Raw genomic sequence first — 20229 nt, forward strand, 5'->3', positions numbered from 1 at the left:
TGGGAGAAAGGTTTTGCAAGCCGTGGTGCCTTCCATTTAGGTGACCTGATTTGCTCCCTCCCTTCATCCGTGTCCTAAAGCTTTGGTATTGGTTCCCACAAGTAAGGATGACGCCGTGGACCGGACACACCTATGTTGGAGAAAACAGAATTTATGTTTACCTGATAAATTACTTTCTCCAACGGTGTGTCCGGTCCACGGCCCGCCCTGGTTTTTTAATCAGGTCTGATAATTTATTTTCTTTAACTACAGTCACCACGGTATCAAATGGTTTCTCCTATGCAAATATTCCTCCTTTACGTCGGTCGAATGACTGGGGTAGGCGGAGCCTAGGAGGGATCATGTGACCAGCTTTGCTGGGCTCTTTGCCATTTCCTGTTGGGGAAGAGAATATCCCACAAGTAAGGATGACGCCGTGGACCGGACACACCGTTGGAGAAAGTAATTTATCAGGTAAACATAAATTCTGTTTTTTCCACATGGCTGGCTAGATTTTGCCTAGGGATAGTTTTTTATGGCCCTCTCTCTCACTGTGAGTACAGGTTGGGAGGGGCCTAATTTCAGGCCTACATCGTGCAGTAGTTTTTGCAGCTTGAGACTTCCAGCTTCCCTGAAGGAGTCCCCTGAACACTTAGGACCTCTACAAAGGGTTTTTGTGTCTTCAAAAGTCGTTGTATGGGCAGGTAGGGCCACAGCAGAGCTGTGGCAGTTTGTTGTGACTGTAAAAAAATGTTTATCGTTTTTTTTTTATCCGGTTTTGAAACTAAGGGGTTAATCATCCATTTGCAAGTGGGTGCAATGCTCTGTTAGTCTATTATACACACTGTAAAAATTTCGTAAGATTTACTTCTTTTTATCACTGTTTTTCAATTTCTGACAAAATTTGTTTCTCTTAAAGGCACAGTACCGTTTTTATTTTTTGCTTGTTTACATTTATCAAAGTGTTTTCCAAGCTTGCTGGTCTCATTGCTAGTCTGTTTAAACATGTCTGACATAGAGGAAACTCCTTGTTCATCGTTTAGAAGCCATTGTGGAACCCCCTCTTAGAATGTGTATCAAATGTACTGATTTTACTTTAAGTTATAAAGATCATATTCTGTCTTTAAAAGATTTATCACCAGAGGAAATTGACAAGGGGGAAGTTATAACGACTAACTCGCCCCACACGTGTCAGAACCTTTGACTCCCGCTCAAGTGGCGCCAAGTACATCTAGCGCGCCCATGGCGTTTACTTTACAAGACATGGCGGCAGTTATGGATCATACCCTTACAGCGGTATTGTCCAAACTACCAGGGTTACAAGGAAAGCGAGACAGCTCTGCGACTAGAAAAAATACAGAGCTCTCTGACGCTTTAGTAGCTATGTCTGATCTCCCCCCACAATATGCAGAAGCTTAGGCAGGAGAGATTCTTTCTGTGGGTGATTTTTCTGACTCAGGGAAGATGCTTCAACCTGATTCTGATATGTCTACATTTAAATTTAAGCTTGAAAACCTCTGCGTGTTGCTCAGGGAGGTTTTAGCTACTCTGGATGACTGTGACACCATTATAGTGCCAGAGAAATTGTGTAGATTGGATAAATATTATGCAGTGCCTGTTTACACTGATGTTTTTCCAATACCTAAAAGGTTTTCAGAAATTATTACTAAGGAATGGGATAGACCAGGTGTATCGTTCTCTCCCCCTCCTATTTTTAAGAAAATGTTTCCAATAGATGCCGCTACACGGGACTTATGGCAAACGGTCCCTAAGGTGGAGGGAGCAGTTTCTACCCTAGCTAAGCGTACAACTATTCCCGTCGAGGACAGTTGTGCTTTCCTAGATCCAATGGATAAAAAGTTAGAGGGTTACCTTAAGAAAATGTTTATTCAACAAGGTTTTATTCTCCAGCCTCTTGCATGCATTGCCCCGGTCACTGCTGCTGCGGCCTTCTGGTTTGAGTCTCTGGAAGAGGCTTTACAGATAGAAACTCCATTGGATGATATACTTGACAAGCTTAAAGCGTTTAAGCTAGCCAATTCATTTGTTTCTGACGCCGTTGTCCATTTAACCAAACTAACGGCTAAGAACTCAGGTTTTGCTATACAGGCGCGTAGGGCGCTATGGCTTAAATCCTGGTCAGCTGACATTACTTCAAAGTCTAAGCTTCTCAACATTCCCTTCAAGGGGCAGACCCTATTCGGGCCTGGACTGAAGGAGATCATTTCTGATATTACTGGAGGAAAAGGTCATGCCCTTCCTCAGGATAGGTCTAATAAATTAAGGACCAAACAAACTAATTTTCCTGCCTTTTGAAACTTTAAGACGAGCGCGGCATCAACTCCCTCTAATGCAAAACAAGAGGGAAATTTTGCCCAGTCCAAGCCGGTCTGGAGACCTAACCAGGCCTGGAACAAAGGTAAGCAGGCCAAGAAGCCTGCTGCTGCCTCTAAGACAGCATGAAAGATCAGCCCCCGATCCGGTAACGAATCTAGTAGGGGGCAGACTTTCTCTCTTCGCCCAGGCTTGGGCAAGAGATGTCCAGGATCCCTGGGCGTTGGAAATTGTGTCCCAGGGATATCTTCTGGACTTCAAAGCTTCTTCCCCAAAAGGAAGATTTCACCTCTCACAATTATCTGCAAACCAGATAAAGAGAGAGGCATTCTTACATTGTGTTCAAGACCTCCTAGTTATGGGAGTGATCCACCCAGTTGCAAAGGAGGAACAGGGGCAAGGCTTCTATTCAAATCTCTTTGTGGTTCCCAAGAAAGAGGGAACCTTCAGACCAATCTTAGATCTCAAGATCCTAAACAAATTTCTCAGGGTCCCATCTTTCAAGATGGAGACTATTCGAACCATCCTACCTATGATCCAGGAGGGTCAATACATGACTGCCGTGGACTTAAAGGATGCTTATCTTCACATTCCGATACACAAAGATCATCATCGGTTTCTCAGGTTCGCCTTCCTAGATAGGCATTACCAGTTTGTGGCTCTTCCCTTTGGGTTAGCTACGGCACCAAGAATCTTTACGAAGGTTCTGGGGTCACTTCTGGCAGTCCTAAGGCCGCGGGGCATAGCAGTAGCCCCTTACTTAGACGACATTCTGATACAGGCGTCGAATTTCCAAATTGCCAAGTCCCATACGGACATTGTTCTGGTATTCCTGAGGTCTCATGGGTAGAAAGTGAACGAAAAGAAGAGTTCTCTATCTCCTCTCACAAGAGTTTCCTTCCTGGGAACTCTGATAGATTCTGTAGAAATGAGGATTTACCTGACAGAGGACAGGTTGTCAAAACTTCTAAATTCCTGCCGTGTTCTTTACTATACTTCTCGCCCTTCGGTGGCTTAGTGTATGGAAGTAATCGGCTTAATGGTAGCGGCAATGGACATAGTTCCGTTTGCCCGCCTACATCTCAGACCGCTGCAACTCTGCATGCTCAGTCAGTGGAATGGGGATTACACAGATTTGTCCCCTCTACTAAATCTGGATCAAGAGACCAGGGATTCTCTTCTCTGGTGGCTATCTCGGGTCCATCTTTCCAAAAGGTATAACCTTCCGCAGGCCAGATTGGACAATAGTAACAACAGATGCCAGCCTTTTGGGCTGGGGTGCAGTCTGGAACTCTCTGAAGGCTCAGGGGTCGTTGACTCAGGAGGAGGCACTCCTTCCAATAAACATTCTGGAACTAAGAGCTATATTCAATGCTTTTCAGGTTCCAAAGATAATTTTATGGGCAGAGGTTCACTCTTGCCATCTATCAGCTATCCATATCCCAGGAGTAGAGAACTGGGAGGCAGATTTTCTAAGTCGTCAGACTTTTCATCTGGGGGAGTGGGAGCTCCATCCGGAGGTGTTTGCACAGTTGATTCAACGTTGGGGCAAACCAGAACTGGATCTCATGGCATCTCGCCAGAACGCCAAGCTTCCTTGTTATGGATCCAGGTCCAGGGATCCCAAGGCAGCGCTGATAGATGCTCTAGCAGCGCCTTGGTCCTTCAACCTGGCTTTTGTGTTTTCACCGTTTCCTCTGCTCCCTCGTCTGATTGCCAAGATCAAACAGGAGAGAGCATCGGTAATTTTGATAGCATCTGCGTGGCCACGCAGGACTTGGTATGCAGATCTGGTGGACATGTCATCCTTTCCACCATGGACTCTGCCTCTGAGGCAGGACCTTCTACTTCAGAGTCCTTTCAACCATCCAAATCTAATTTCTCTGCGGCTGACTGCTTGGAGATTGAACGCTTGATTTTATCAAAGCGTGGTTTCTCCGAGACGGTCATTGATACCTTAATACAGGCGCGAAAGCCTGTTACCAGGAAAATCTATCATAAGATATGGTGTAAATATCTTCATTGGTGTGAATCCAAGGGTTACTCATGGAGTAAAGTCAGGATTCCTAGGATATTATCTTTTCTCCAAGAAGGATTGGAGAAAGGTTTGTCAGCTAGTTCCTTAAAAGGACAGATCTCTGCTCTGTCTATTCTTTCTCTTGTTAAGTGTGTTCAGTCCACGGGTCATCCATTACTTATGGGATATATTCTCCTTCCCAACAGGAAGTTGCAAGAGGATCACCCAAGCAGAGCTGCTATATAGCTCCTCCCCTCACATGTCATATCCAGTCATTCTCTTGCAACCCTCAACAAAGAAGGAGGTCGCGAGAGGAGCTGGAGTTTTTACTTAACTATTAACTATTCTTCAATCAAAAGTTTATTTTAAATGGCACCGGAGTGTGCTGTTTTTCTATCTCAGGCAGTATTTGGAAGAAGAAACTGCCTGCGTTTTTTATCTATGATCTTAGCAGGCGTAACTAAGATCCACTGGCTGTTCTCGACATTCTGAGGAGTGGGGTAACTTCAGACTGGGAATAGCATGCGGGGTCCTCCGCAAATGAGGTATGTGCGGTACTTTATTTTCTGGGAATGGAATTGACTAAGAAAATACTGCTGTTACCGTATGATGTAAGTACAGCCTTAAATGCAGTAGTAGCAACTGGTATCAGGCTGATAAATGTATGCGCAGTCGAGTTATATTCTAGGGACTAGAATTTGACTGAGAAAATACTGTTAACACTGAAATAATACTTAAGCCTTCTCTGCAGTGGTAGCGACTGGTAGCAGGCTTAGTGATAGCTTTGCATGACATTGAAAAATGTTGTTTTTTAATAAAACGTTTACTGGCATGTTATTTGTTTTTTTGTGAGGTACTTTGGTGATAAATCACTTTGGGCATGATTTTTTCCACATGGCTAACATATTTTTCTGCATGGAAACCGTTATATCAGGGCTCCCACTGTTGTGATTGGAGTGGGAGGGCCCTTGTTTTAGGGCCTTGTTGCGCAGTTAAAATTATTGCACAGTCTTTCTGCTTCTTCCTCCTTGATCCAGGACGTCTCTAGAGAGCTCAGGGGTCTGCAAATTTCATTTGTGAGGGAGGTAATCAGTCACAGCAGATCTGTGACAGTGTGCTGACTGTGATTAAAAGCGTTAAATCTTAATTGATATCTGTTTTATCCGTTTTGGGTATCGAGGGGTTAATCATCCTTTTGCTAATGGGTGCAATCCTTTGCTAATAGTACACTTCTTGTTAAGAATTGTTTAATTATATCTGTATTTTTGAAGCGCTGCAGCGTTTTCTATATTGCTTGTAAAACTTATTGAAAGTGATTTCCAAGCTTGTTAGTTTCATTGCTAAGTCTGTTTTAAACATGTCTGATTCAGAGGAAACTGTTTGTTCATCATGTTCAAAAGCCAATGTGGAGCCCAATAGAACGATGTGTACCAATTGTATTGATATTGCTTTGAATAAAAGTCAATCTGTACCGATAAAGAAGCTATCACCAGACAACGAGGGGGAAGTTATGCCGCCTAACTCTCCTCACGTGTCAGTACCTGCGTCTCCCGCTCGGGAGATGCGTAGGATTGAGACACCTAGTACATCTAGGCCCTTACAAATCACTTAACATGATATGGCTAATGTTATGAAAGAAGTATTATATAATATGCCTGAACTAAGGGGCAAACGCGATAGCTCTGGGTTAAGGAGAGAGCGCGCTGATAACACGAGAGCCATGTCTGATACTGCGTCACAACTTGCAGAACATGAGGACGGTGAGCTTCATTCTGTCGGTGACGGTTCTGATTCGGGGAGACCGGATTCAGAAATTTCAAATTTTAAATTTAAGCTTGAGAACCTCCGTGTGTTACTAGGGGAGGTATTAGCGGCTCTGAATGATTGCGACACGGTGGCAATTCCAGAGAAATTGTGTAGGTTGGATAGATACTATGCGGTACCGGTGTGTACTGACGTTTTTCCTATACCAAAAAGACTTACAGAAGTTATCAGTAAGGAGTGGGATAGACCCGGTGTGCCTTTTTCCCCTCCCCCGATATTTAGAAAAATTTCTACGTTAGCCAAGCGTACCACTATCCCGGTTTCTACGTTAGCCAAGCGTACCACTATCCCGGTGGAGGATAGCTGTGCTTTCTCAGATCCAATGGATAAAAAATTAGAGGGTTATCTTAAGAAAATGTTTGTTCAACAGGGTTTTATATTGCAGCCTCTTGCATGCATTGCCCCTGTCACGGCTGCAGCGGCATTCTGGTTTGAGTCTCTGGAAGAGGCGTTTCGCACAGAGCCGTTGGATGAGGCCTTGAGCAAAGTTAGAACGCTTAAGCAAGCTAATGCGTTTGTTTCAGATGCCGTAGTACATCTAACCAAACTTACGGCTAAAAATTCCGGATTCGCCATACAGGCGCGCAGAGCGCTCTGGCTTAAATCCTGGTCAGCGGATGTAACTTCCAAGTCTAAACTACTTAACATTCCTTTCAAAGGGCAGACCTTATTCGGGCCCGGCTTGAAGGAAATTATTGCTGACATTACGGGAGGTAAGGGCCACACCCTTCCTCAGGACAGGGCCAAACCAAAGGCCAAACAGTCTAATTTTCGTGCCTTTCGTAACTTCAAGGCAGGAGCAGCATCGACTTCCTCCGCTCCAAAACAGGAAGGAACTACTGCTCGTTACAGACAAGGTTGGAAAGGCAACCAGTCATGGAACAAGGGCAAGCAGGCCAGAAAGCCTACTCCCGCCCCTAAGACAGCATGAAGTCAGGGCCCCCTATCCAGAGACGGATTTAGTGGGGGGCTAACTTTCTCTCTTTGCCCAGGCTTGGGCAAGAGATGTGCAGGATCCCTGGACGTTAAAGATTATATCTCAGGGATACCTTCTGGATTTCAAATCCTCTCCTCCACAAGGGAGGTATTTCTACAATGTGTACAAGACCTCTTAATCATGGGGGTGATCCACTCAGTTCCGCGATCGGAACAGGGACAAGGATTTTACTCAAATCTATTTGTGGTTCCCAAAAAAGAGGGAACCTTCAGACCAATCTTGGACTTAAAGATCTTAAACAAATTCCTAAGGGTACCATCGTTGTAGATGGAAACCATTCAAACCATCCTACCCATGATCCAAAAGGGTCAATATATGACCACGGTGGACTTAAAGGATGCTTACCTTCATATACCGATTCACAAAGATCATTATCAGTACCTGAGGTTTGCCTTTCTAGACAGGCATTACCAGTTTGTGGCTCTTCCCTTCGGGTTAGCCACGGCCCGAGAATTTTTACGAAGGTTCTGGGCTCACTTCTGGCGGTACTAAGACCACGAGGCATAGCGGTGGCTCCGTACCTAGACGACATTCTGATACAAGCGTCAAGTTTTCAGAATGCAAAGTCTCATACAGAGATAGTTCTAGCATTTCTGAGGTCGCATGGGTGGAAAGTGAACGTGGAAAAGAGTTCTCTGTTACCACTCACACGGGTTCCTTTTCTAGGGACTCTTATAGATTCTGTAGAGATGAAGATTTACCTGACGGAGTCCAGGTTATCAAAGATTCTCAATGCTTGCCGTGTCCTTCATTCCATTCCAAGCCCATCGGTAGCTCAGTGCATGGAGGTAATCGGCTTAATGGTAGCGGCAATGGACATAGTGCCATTTGCGCGCCTGCATCTCAGACCGCTGCAACTATGCATGCTCAGTCAATGGAACGGGGATTACTCAGATCTGTCCCCTTTGCTAAATCTGGACAAGGAGACCAGAGATTCGCTTCTCTGGTGGTTGTCACCGGTTCATCTGTCCAAAGGAATGACCTTTCGCAGGCCAGATTGGACGATTGTAACAACGGATGCCAGCCTTCTAGGCTGGGGAGCAGTCTGGAATTCCCTGAAGGCTCAGGGATCGTGGACTCAGGAGGAGAAACTCCTCCCAATAAACATTCTAGAATTAAGAGCAATATTCAATGCTCTTCTGGCTTGGCCTCAGTTAGCAAAGCTGAGGTTCATCAGATTTCAGTCGGACAATATCACGACTGTGGCTTATATCAATCATCAAGGGGGAACCAGGAGTTCCCTAGCGATGTTGGAAGTCTCGAAGATAATTCGCTGGGCAGAGTCTCACTCTTGCCACCTGTCAGCGATTCACATCCCAGGCGTAGAGAACTGGGAGGCGGATTTCCTAAGTCGCCAGACTTTTCATCCGGGAGAGTGGGAACTTCACCCGGAGGTATTTGCTCAACTGATTCGTCGTTGGGGCAAACCGGATCTGGATCTCATGGCATCTCGCCAGAACGCGAAGCTTCCTTGTTACGGATCCAGGTCCAGGGACCCGGGAGCGGTGCTGGTAGATGCATTAGCAGCCCCTTGGGTTTTCAACATAGCTTATGTGTTTCCACCATTTCCGTTGCTACCTCGGCTGATTGCCAGGATCAAACAGGAGAGGGCATCGGTAATTCTGATAGCGCCTGCGTGGCCACGCAGGACCTGGTATGCAGACCTAGTGGACATGTCGTCCTGTCCACCATGGTCTCTTCCTCTGAGGCAGGACCATCTAATTCAGGGTCCTTTCAACCATCCAAACCTAATTTCTCTGAGGCTGACTGCCTGGAAATTGAACGCTTGATTCTATCAAAGCGTGGGTTTTCGGATTCGGTTATTGATACATTAATACAGGCTCGGAAACCTGTGACAAGAAAAATTTACCATAAGATATGGTGTAAATATTTATGTTGGTGCGAATCCAAGAGTTACTCATGGAGTAAGGTTAGGATTCCTAGGATATTAGCTTTTCTACAAGAGGGTTTAGAAAAGGGTTTATCTGCTAGTTCTCTAAAGGGACAGATTTCAGCTCTGTCTATTCTTTTCCACAAACGTCTGGCGGAGCATCCAGACGTCCAGGCCTTTTGTCAGGCTTTGGCTAGAATTAAACCTGTGTTTAAAGCTGTTGCTCCTCCGTGGAGCTTAAACTTTGTTCTTAAAGTTCTTCAGGGTGTTCCGTTTGAACCCCTTCATTCCATTGATATTAAGCTTTTATCTTGGAAAGTTTTGTTTTTGATGGCTATTTCCTCGGCTCGAAGAGTATCTGAGTTATCTGCCTTACATTGTGATTCTCCTTATCTGATCTTTCATTCAGATAAGGTAGTTCTGCGTACTAAACCTGGGTTTTTACCTAAGGTTGTTTCTAACAGGAATATCAATCAAGAGATTGTTGTTCCATCATTATGTCCTAATCCTTCTTCAAAGAAGGAACGTCTTTTGCATAATCTAGACGTGGTCCGTGCTCTGAAGTTCTACTTACAGGCAACTAAAGATTTTAGACAAACTTCTCTGTTTGTCGTTTACTCTGGAAAGAGGAGAGGTCAAAAGGCTTCGGCTACCTCTCTCTCTTTTTGGCTTCGTAGCATAATACGTTTAGCCTATGAGACTGCTGGACAGCAGCCTCCTGAAAGAATTACTGCTCATTCCACTAGAGCTGTGGCTTCCACCTGGGCCTTTAAGAATGAGGCCTCTGTTGAACAGATTTGCAAGGCTGCAACTTGGTCTTCACTTCATACTTTTTCCAAATGTTACAAATTTGACACTTTCGCTTCTTCGGAGGCTGGTTTTGGGAGAAAGGTTCTACAGGCAGTGGTTCTGTTTAATGTTCCTGCCTTGTCCCTCCCATCATCCGTGTACTTAGCTTTGGTATTGGTATCCCATAAGTAATGGATGACCCGTGGACTGAACACACTTAACAAGAGAAAACATAATTTATGCTTACCTGATAAATTTATTTCTCTTGTAGTGTGTTCAGTCCACGGCCCGCCCTGTCTTTTTTTAAGGCAGGTTCTAAATTTTAAAATTATAACTCCAGTCACCACTGCACCTTATAGTTTCTCCTTTCTCGTCTTGTTTCGGTCGAATGACTGGATATGACATGTGAGGGGAGGAGCTATATAGCAGCTCTGCTTGGGTGATCCTCTTGCAACTTCCTGTTGGGAAGGAGAATATATCCCATAAGTAATGGATGACCCGTGGACTGAACACACTACAAGAGAAATAAATTTATCAGGTAAGCATAAATTATGTTTTTGCACAAACGTCTGGCTGAGGTTCCAGACGTGCAGGCGTTTTGTCAGGCTTTAGTCAGAATCAAGCCTGTGTTTAAACCTGTTGCTCCGCCTTGGAGTTTAAATTTAGTTCTTAAGGTTCTTCAAGGGGTTCCGTTTGAACCTTTGCATTCCATAGATATTAAGCTCTTATCCTGGAAGGTTCTGTTTTTAGTAGCCATCTCCTCGGCTCAAAGAGTTTTGGAGTTATCTGCTTTACAATGTGATAACCAATATCTCATTTTTCATGCAGACAAGGTAGTGTTACATACCAAACCTGGTTTTTTACCTAAGGTGGTATCTAATAAAAATATCAATCAGGAGATTGTTGTACCGTCACTGTGTCCTAATCCTTCTTCAAAGAAGGAACGTCTTTTACACAATCTTGACGTGGTTCGTGCTTTAAAATTTTATTTACAAGCTACTAAAGATTTTTGTCAAAGATCTGCATTTTTTGTTGTCTACTCTGGACAGAGGAGAGGCCAAAAGGCTTCGGCAACCTCTCTTTCTTTTTGGCTAAGGAGTATAATACGCTTAGCTTATGAGACTACTGGCCAGCAGCCTCCTGAAAGGATTACAGCTCATTCTACTAGAGCGGTAGCTTCCACATGGGCTTTTAAAAATGAGGCTTCTGTTGAACAGATTTGTAAGGCGGCGACTTGGTCTTCGCTTCATACTTTTTCAAAGTTCTATAAATTTGATACTTTTGCTTCTTCGGAGGCTATTTTTGGGAGAAAGGTCTTTCAGGCAGTGGTGCCTTCCGTTTAAGCGCCTGCCTTGTCCCTCCCTTCATCCGTGTCCTATAGCTTTGGTATTGGTATCCCACAAGTAATGGATGATCCGTGGACTGGATACACCTTACAAGAGAAAACATAATTTATGCTTACCTGATAAATTTATTTCTCTTGTGGTGTATCCAGTCCACAGCCCGCCCTGTCATTTTAAGGCAGGTGTTTTTTATTTTTAAACTACAGTCACCACTGCACCCTATAGTTTCTCCTTTCTCTTGCTTGTCTTCGGTCGAATGACTGGTAGTGGCAGTTAGGGGAGGAGCTATATAGACAGCTCTGCTGTGGGTGATCCTCTTGCAGCTTCCTGTTGGGAAGGAGAATATCCCACAAGTAATGGATAATCCGTGGACTGGATACACCACAAGAGAAATAAATTTATCAGGTAAGCATAAATTATGTTTTTTTCTATTGGGGTCAATAAAATTGTTGCTTTCAGTGCTGTATTAAACAAAAAACAAACAAAACAAGGTGACTTTAATTGTGTTAGTCTTCCTACTAAGTGTGTAGTGTATAGATTGTTCAATCATTAATACCAGACTATAGCGAGTCATTTAATTTTACAATTCTATTTTAGGAATGGATTCAGCAGAACAACATTCTTTCGATTGTTTTACGGGACAGCCTTCATCAACCACAGTATGTTGAAAAATTAGAAAAGATATTACGATTTGTTATCAAAGAAAAAGCACTTACATTGCAGGATTTAGACAACATTTGGGCTGCACAGGTAATTATTTTTACACACTTTTTGTAGATGTGTTTTTTCTGAATGTTTTTTTTTTACCAGCTTTTGTTTCTGCCTTAACTTTTTTTTCTACTTGTATTGTTAATTGTTGACGTGTGCATGGTAATATGGTTAAAGGGACATGAAACCCCAATTTGTTTTTATGATTCAGATAGCATTTATTTTTTTTATTTTATTTTTTTGAATCTTTTATTTAGATCTGACAATGTAGACATAATCATAAGCAACATCAAGCCATGCATGGCATATGTTAGTACAACAAGCAAATACAAAAAAAAAAAAGCAGGAAAAAATATGAGTAATACAACTGTGTTCATGTAGTGGACAAATAACTTTTCTTTCATGTAATTGGCAAGAGTCCATGAGCTAGTGACATATGCGATATAGAATCCTACCAGGGGGGGCAAAGTTTCCCAAACCTCAAAATGCCTATAAATACACCCCTCACCACACCCACAATTCAGTTTTACAAACTTTGCCTCCTATGGAGGTGGTGAAGTAAGTTTGTGCTAAGATTTCTACGTTGATATGCGCTTCTCAGCATTGTTGAAGCCCGATTCCTCTCAGAGTACAGCGAATGTCAGAGGGATGTGAAGGGAGTATCACCTATTGAATACAATGATTTCTCTAACGGGGGTCTATTTCATAGGTTCTCTGTTATCGGTCGTAGAGATTCATCTCCTACCTCCCTTTTCAGATCGACGATATACTCTCAATATACCATTACCTCTACTAATAACTGTTTTAGTACTGGTTTGGCTATCTGCTATATGTGGATGGGTGTCTTTTGGTAAGTATGTTTTTTTATTTAAGACACCTCAGCTATGGTTTGGCACTTTATGCATTTATATAAACTTCTAAATATATGTATTGTACTTATATTTGCCATGAGTCAGGTTCATGTATTTCCTTCAGCAGACTGTCAGTTTCATATTTGGGGAATATAAACATTTTAAGAAATTTTTTTCTTACCTGGGGTTTAGTCTTTTTTCAATTGACTACTTTCTTGCTATTGCGGGTATTAGGCCTGCGGGTGCGTCTAATGCTAAACTTTATTGCGTCATCCTTGGCGTGAAAAAAAATTTTGCGCGGAAAAAGACGTTTATGGCGCAACTTCGTCATTTCCGGCGTCATACGTGACGCCGAGACCTTTCACACGGCGGCGTCATTAGTGACGTGAGTGTGTCATTTCCGGTTATTTTTGGTGCCAAAAAAGTTTACGTTACGTTGTGCATCATACTTGGCGCCAAATTTTTTCATTATTTCAATACCCCATTGATGTTTGCCTCTTACTTTTTTCTCTATCAGAGGCCTATGCTTTAGCATTTTTTCCCATTCCTGAAACTGTCATATATGGAAATAGATAATTTTGCTTTATATGTTGTTTTTTCTCTTACATTGAGCAAGATGTCCCAATCCGATCCTGCATCAGAAGTTTCTGCTGGAACATTGCTGCCTGAAATCGGTTCTACCAAAGCTAAGTGCATTTGTTGTGAAAGTGTAGAAATTATTCCTCCAAATGTCATTTGTAACAGTTGTCATGATAAACTTTTACATGCAGATAGTGTTTCCATCAGTAATATTACATTGCCAGTTGCAGTTCCTTCAACTTCTAATGTACATGATATACCTGTAAATTTTAAAGAATTTGTTTCTGATTCTATTCTGAAGGCTTTGTCTGCATTTCCACCTTCTAATAAACGTAAAAGGTCTTTTAAGCTGATGAAATTTCAAATGACCAGCAACATAATAATTTATCCTCTTCTGATGAGGATCTATCTGATTCAGAAGATCCTTCCTCGGACATTGACACTGACAAATCTACTTATTTATTTAAAATAGAGTATATGCGTTCTTTATTAAAAGAAGTGTTAATTACTTTGGATATTGAGGTAACCAGTCCTATTGACGTCAGTCTAATAAACGTTTAAATGCTGTTTTTAAACCTCCTGTGGTTTCCCCAGGGGTTTTTCCTATTTCTGATATGATTTCTAGGGAATGGAATAAACCAGGTACTTCTTTTATTCCTTCTTTAAGGTTTAAAAAATTGTATCCTTTACCAGCAAAATCTATAGAGTTTTGGGAAAAAATCCCCAAAGTTCATGGGGCTATTTCTACTCTTGCTAAACGTACCACTATTCCTATGGAAGATAGTACTTCCTTTAAGGATCCTTTAGATAGGAAGCTTGAATCCTATCTAAGGAAGGCCTATTTATATTCAGGTCATCTTCTCAGACCTGCTATTTCTTTGGCTGATGTTGCGGCTGCCTCAAATTTTTGGTTGGAGAATTTAGCGCAACAAGATTTGGATCCTGACATATCTAGCATTACTTGCTTACTGCAACATGCTAATAATTTTATTTGTGATGCTATTTTTGATATTATCAAAATTGATGTTAGATCCATGTCTTTAGCTGTATTAGCTAGAAGAGCTTTGTGGCTTAAATCTTGGAATGCTGATATGACATCTAAATCTAGATTACTATCTCTTTCTTTCCAAGGTAATAATTTATTTGGTTCTCAGTTGGATTCTATTATTTCAACTATCACTGGAGGAAAAGGAGTTTTTCTGCCTCAGGATAAAATCTAAGGCTTCTAACCGTTTTCGTTCCTTTCGTCAGAATAAGGAACAAAAACTCAATCCTCCTCCCAAGGAATCTGCTTCCAGTTGGAAGCCTTCCTTTAATTGGAATAAATACAAGCCATTTAGGAAATCAAAGTCTGCCCCTAAGTCAGCATGAAGGTGCGGCCCTCATTCCAGCTCAGCTGGTAGGGGGCAGATTAAGGTTTTTCAAAGATTTTTGGATAAAATCTGTCCAAAATATTTGGATTCAGAGCATTGTCTCTCAGGGGTATTGAATAGGATTCAAAGTAAGACATCCTGTGAGAAGATTTATTCTCTCACGCATCCCTGTAAATCCAGTAAAAGCTCAGGCTTTTCTGAAAGTGTGTTTCAGATCTGTGTGAGTCTTCAGGGGTAATCATGCCAGTTCCTCCTCAGGAACAAGGGGTTTTTATTCAAACCTATTCATTGTACCGAAAAAAGGAAAATTTATTCAGACCAGTTGTGGATCTAAAAATTTTGAATAGTTATGTAAGAGTACCAACTTTCAAGATGGTGACTATAAGGACTATTCTGCTTTTGATCAGCGAGGACATTATATGTCCACAATAGACTTGCAGGATGCATACCTTCATATTCCGATTCATCCAGAACACTATCAGTTTTATCAGGATTATCTCAGCCGCCAGACTTTACATCCAGGGGAGTGGTCTCTCCATCCAGATGTGTTTTCTCAGATTGTTCAGATGTGGGGTCTTCCAGAGATGGATCTCATGGCCTCTCATCTAAACAAGAAACTTCCCAGATACCTGTCCAGGTCCATGGATGTTCAGGCGGAAGCAGTGGATGCACTGACACTTCCTTGGTGTTATCATCCTGCTTACATCTTCCCGCCTCTAGTTCTCCTTCCAAGAGTGATCTCCAAAATCATCATGGAACATTCTTTTGTGTTGCTGGTGGCTCCAGCATGGCCACACAGGTTTTGGTATGCGGATCTGGTTCGGATGTCCAGTTGCCCGCCTTGGCCACTTCCGTTACGTCCGGAGCTACTATCGCAAGATCCGTTTTTCCATCAGGATCTCAAATCATTAAATTTGAAGGTATGGAAATTGAACGCTTAGTTCTACGTCATAGAAGTTTCTCTGACTCAGTGATTAATACTATGTTACAAGATAATAAAACTGTCTCTAAAAAGATTTATTATAGAGTTTGGAAGACTTCATGGTGTTCTTCTCATAAATTTTCCTGGCATTCTTTTAGAATTCCTAGAATTTTACAGTTCCTTCAGGATGGTTTGGATAAGGGTTTGTCTGCAAGTTCCTTGAAAGGTCAAATCTCCGCTCTTTATTTATTTCACAGAAAGATTGCTATACTTCCTGATATTCACTGTTTTGTACAGGCTTTAGTTTGTATTAAGCCTGTCATTAAATCAATTTCTCCTCCTTGGAGTCTTAATTTGGTTCTGAAGGCTTTACAGGCTCCTCCATTTGAGCCTATGCATTCTTTGGACATTAAACTACTTTCTTTGAAATTGTTGTTCCTTTTGGCTATCTCTTCTGCTAGAAGAGTTTCTGAGCTATCTGCTCTTTCTTGTGAGTCTCCTTTTCTGATTTTTCATCAGGATAAGGCAGTTTTGCGGACATCTTTTCAATTTTTACCTAAGGTTCTGAATTCTAACAACATTAGTAGAGAAATTGTTGTCCCTTCCTTATGTCCTAATCCTAAGAATTCTTTGGATGTGGTAAGAGCTTTGAAATATTATGTGGAAGCTACTAAAGATTTCAGGAAGACTTCCAGTCTATTTGTTTTATTTTCTGGTCCTAGGAAAGGTCAGAAGGCTTCTGCTATTTCCTTGGCTTCTTGGTTGAAACTTTTGATTCATCAAGCTTCAGAGAATTACAGCTCATTCTACTAGATTGGTCTCCACTTCGTGGGCTTTTAAGAATGAAGCTTCAGTTGATCAGATTTGCAAAGCGGCAACTTGGTCCTCTTTGCATACATTTACTAAATTCTACCGTTTTGATGTATTTGCTTCTTCAGAAGCAGTTTTTGGTAGAAAAGTTCTTCAGGCAGCTGTTTCAGTTTGATTCTTCTGCTTTTTGATTTAAGTTTTTTTTCTTTCAAAATGAAAATAAACTTATTTTTTTGAGTTGTGGATTAATTTCTTCAGCGGAATATGGCTGTTTTTATTTTTATTCCCTCCCTCTCTAGTGACTCTTGAGTGGAAGATCCACATCTTGGGTATTGATATCCCATATGTCACTAGCTCATGGACTCTTGCCAATTACATGAAAGAAAACATAATTTATGTAAGAACTTACCTGATAAATTCATTTCTTTCATATTGGCAAGAGTCCATGAGGCCCACCCTTTTTATGGTGGTTATGATTTTTTGTATAAAGCACAATTATTTCCAAATTTCCTTTGTTGATGCTTTCTACTCCTTTCTTTATCACCCCACTGCTTGGCTATTCGTTAAACTGAATTGTGGGTGTGGTGAGGGGTGTATTTATAGGCATTTTGAGGTTTGGGAAACTTTGCCCCTCCTGGTAGGATTGTATATCCCATATGTCACTAGCTCATGGACTCTTGCCAATATGAAAGAAATTAATTTATCAGGTAAGTTCTTACATAAATTATGTTTCTTTCATGTAATTGGCAAGAGTCTATAAGCTAGTGACATATGGGATATACAATCCTACCAGGAGGGGCAAAGTTTCCCAAGCCTCAAAATGCCTATAAATACACCCCTCACCACACCCACAATTCAGTTTTACAAACTTTGTCTCCTATGGAGGTGGTGAAGTAAGTTTGTGCTAAGATTTCTATGTTGATATGAGCTTCTCAGCATTGTTGAAGCCCGATTCCTCTCAGAGTACAGCGAATGTCAGAGGGACCTGAAGGGAGTATCACTTATTGAATATGATAATTTCCCTAACGGCGGTCTATTTCATGGGTTCTCTGTTATCGGTCGTAGAGATTCATCTCCTACCTCCCTTTTCAGATCGACTATATATACTCTCAAATTACCATTACCTCTACTAATAACTGTTTTAGTACTGGTTTGGCTATCTGCTAAACAGGGAGTGCAGAATTATTAGGCAAATGAGTATTTTGACCACATCATCCTCTTTATGCATGTTGTCTTACTCCAAGCTGTATAGGCTCGAAAGCCTACTACCAATTAAGCATATTAGGTGATGTGCATCTCTGTAATGAGAAGGGGTGTGGTCTAATGACATCAACACCCTATATCAGGTGTGCATAATTATTAGGCAACTTCCTTTCCTTTGGCAAAATGGGTCAAAAGAAGGACTTGACAGGCTCAGAAAAGTCAAAAATAGTGAGATATCTTGCAGAGGGATGCAGCACTCTTAAAATTGCAAAGCTTCTGAAGCATGATCATCGAACAATCAAGCGTTTCATTCAAAATAGTCAACAGGGTCGCAAGAAGCGTGTGGAAAAACCAAGGCGCAAAATAACTGCCCATGAACTGAGAAAAGTCAAGCGTGCAGCTGCCAAGATGCCACTTGCCACCAGTTTGGCCATATTTCAGAGCTGCAACATCACTGGAGTGCCCAAAAGCACAAGGTGTACAATACTCAGAGACATGGCCAAGGTAAGAAAGGCTGAAAGACGACCACCACTGAGCAAGACACACAAGCTGAAACGTCAAGACTGGGCCAAGAAATATCTCAAGACTGATTTTTCTAAGGTTTTATGGACTGATGAAATGAGAGTGAGTCTTGATGGGCCAGATGGATGGGCCCGTGGCTGGATTGGTAAAGGGCAGAGAGCTCCAGTCCGACTCAGACGCCAGCAAGGTGGAGGTGGAGTACTGGTTTGGGCTGGTATCATCAAAGATGAGCTTGTGGGGCATTTTCGGGTTGAGGATGGAGTCAAGCTCAACTCCCAGTCCTACTGCCAGTTTCTGGAAGACACCTTCAAGCAGTGGTACAGGAAGAAGTCTGCATCCTTCAAGAAAAACATGATTTTCATGCAGGACAATGCTCCATCACACGCGTCCAAGTACTCCACAGCGTGGCTGGCAAGAAAGGGTATTAAAGAAGAAAATCTAATGACATGGCCTCCTTGTTCACCTGATCTGAACCCCATTGAGAACCTGTGGTCCATCATCAAATGTGAGATTTACAAGGAGGGAAAACAGTACACCTCTCTGAACAGTGTCTGGGAGGCTGTGGTTGCTGCTGCACGCAATGTTGATGGTGAACAGATCAAAACACTGACAGAATCCATGGATGGCAGGCTTTTGAGTGTCCTTGCAAAGAAAGGTGGCTATATTGGTCACTGATTTGTTTGTGTTTTGTTTTTGAATGTCAGAAATGTATATTTGTGAATGTTGAGATGTTATATTGGTTTCACTGGTAAAAATAAATAATTGAAATGGGTATATATTTGTTTTTTGTTAAGTTGCCTAATAATTATGCACAGTAATAGTCACCTGCACACACAGATATCCCCCTAAAATAGCTATAACTAAAAGCAAACTAAAAACTACTTCCAAAACTATTCAGCTTTGATATTAATGAGTTTTTTGGGTTCATTGAGAACATGGTGGTTGTTCAATAATAAAATTAATCCTCAAAAATACAACTTGCCTAATAATTCTGCACTCCCTGTATGTGGATGGGTGTCTTTTGGTAAGTATGTTTTTTATTACTTAAGGCACCCCAGCTGTGGTTTGGCACTTTATGCATTTATATAAAGTCCTAAATATATGTATTGCACTTATATTTGCCATGAGTCAGGTTCATGTATTTCCTTCTGCAGACTGTCCGTTTCATATTTGGGGAATATAAAAAATTTTTAAAAATGAAATTTATTTCTTACCTGGAGTTTAGTCTTTTTTTCAATTGACTACTTCTTACAAATTGCGGCCGGTATTAGGCCCGCGGGTACGACAAATGCTAAACTTTATTGCGTCATTTTTTGCCGCAAAATTTTTTTTGCCGCAAAAAGGTACGTCTATGACGCAAGTTCGTCATTTCCGGCGTCATACTTGACACCGAGACCTTTCACACGGTTGCGTCATTAGTGACACGAGTGTGTCATTTCCAGTTATTTTTTGGCGCCAAAAAAGTTTAGTTACGTTGTGCGTCATTCTTGGCACCAAACTTTTTCATAATTTCAATACCCCATTGATGTTTGCCCCTTGATTTTTTCTCTATCAGAGGGCTATGCTATTTGCATTTTTTTCCATTCCTGAAACTGTCATATAAGGAAATAGATAATTTTGCTTTATATGTTGTTTTTTCTCTTACATTTTGCAAGATGTCTCACTTTGACCCTGCCTCAGAAGCTTCTGCTGGAACATTGCTGCTTGACATCGGTTCTACCAAAGCTAAGTGCATTTGTTGTAAAGTTGTAGAAATTATGTTGCCGAATGTCATTTGTAATAGTTGATTTGATAAACTTTTACATGCAGATAATGTGTCCATCAGTAATAGTACATTGCCAGTTGCAGTTCCTTCAACTTCTAATGTTCATAATATGCCTGTAAATTTTAAAGAATTTGTTTCTGATTCTACTCTGAAGGCTTTGTCTGCATTTCCACCTTCAAATAAATGTAATAGGTCTTCTCATTTCTCATTTAGTTGATGAAATTTCAAATGACCAACAATATGATAATTTATCCTCTTCTGATGAGGATCTCTGATTCAGAAGATCCTCCTCAGACATTGACACTGACAAATCTACTTGTTT

At 41.6% G+C, this 20229-nt stretch overlaps 1 protein-coding gene across 1 annotated transcript in view; it reads left to right on the forward strand.

Moving 5' to 3' along the window:
* USP9X (ubiquitin specific peptidase 9 X-linked) overlaps window positions 1-20229 on the forward strand; it is a gene marked incomplete in the record, with an annotated part of 1177890 nt that overhangs the window by 431809 nt on the left and 725852 nt on the right. The window contains 1 exon segment of the mRNA XM_053706481.1: window positions 11772-11924. Coding sequence (XP_053562456.1) covers window positions 11772-11924 — 153 coding nt within the window.

Source organism: Bombina bombina, chromosome 3 (assembly GCF_027579735.1).
Source record: "Bombina bombina isolate aBomBom1 chromosome 3, aBomBom1.pri, whole genome shotgun sequence".
Lineage (NCBI taxonomy): Eukaryota > Metazoa > Chordata > Amphibia > Anura > Bombinatoridae > Bombina > Bombina bombina.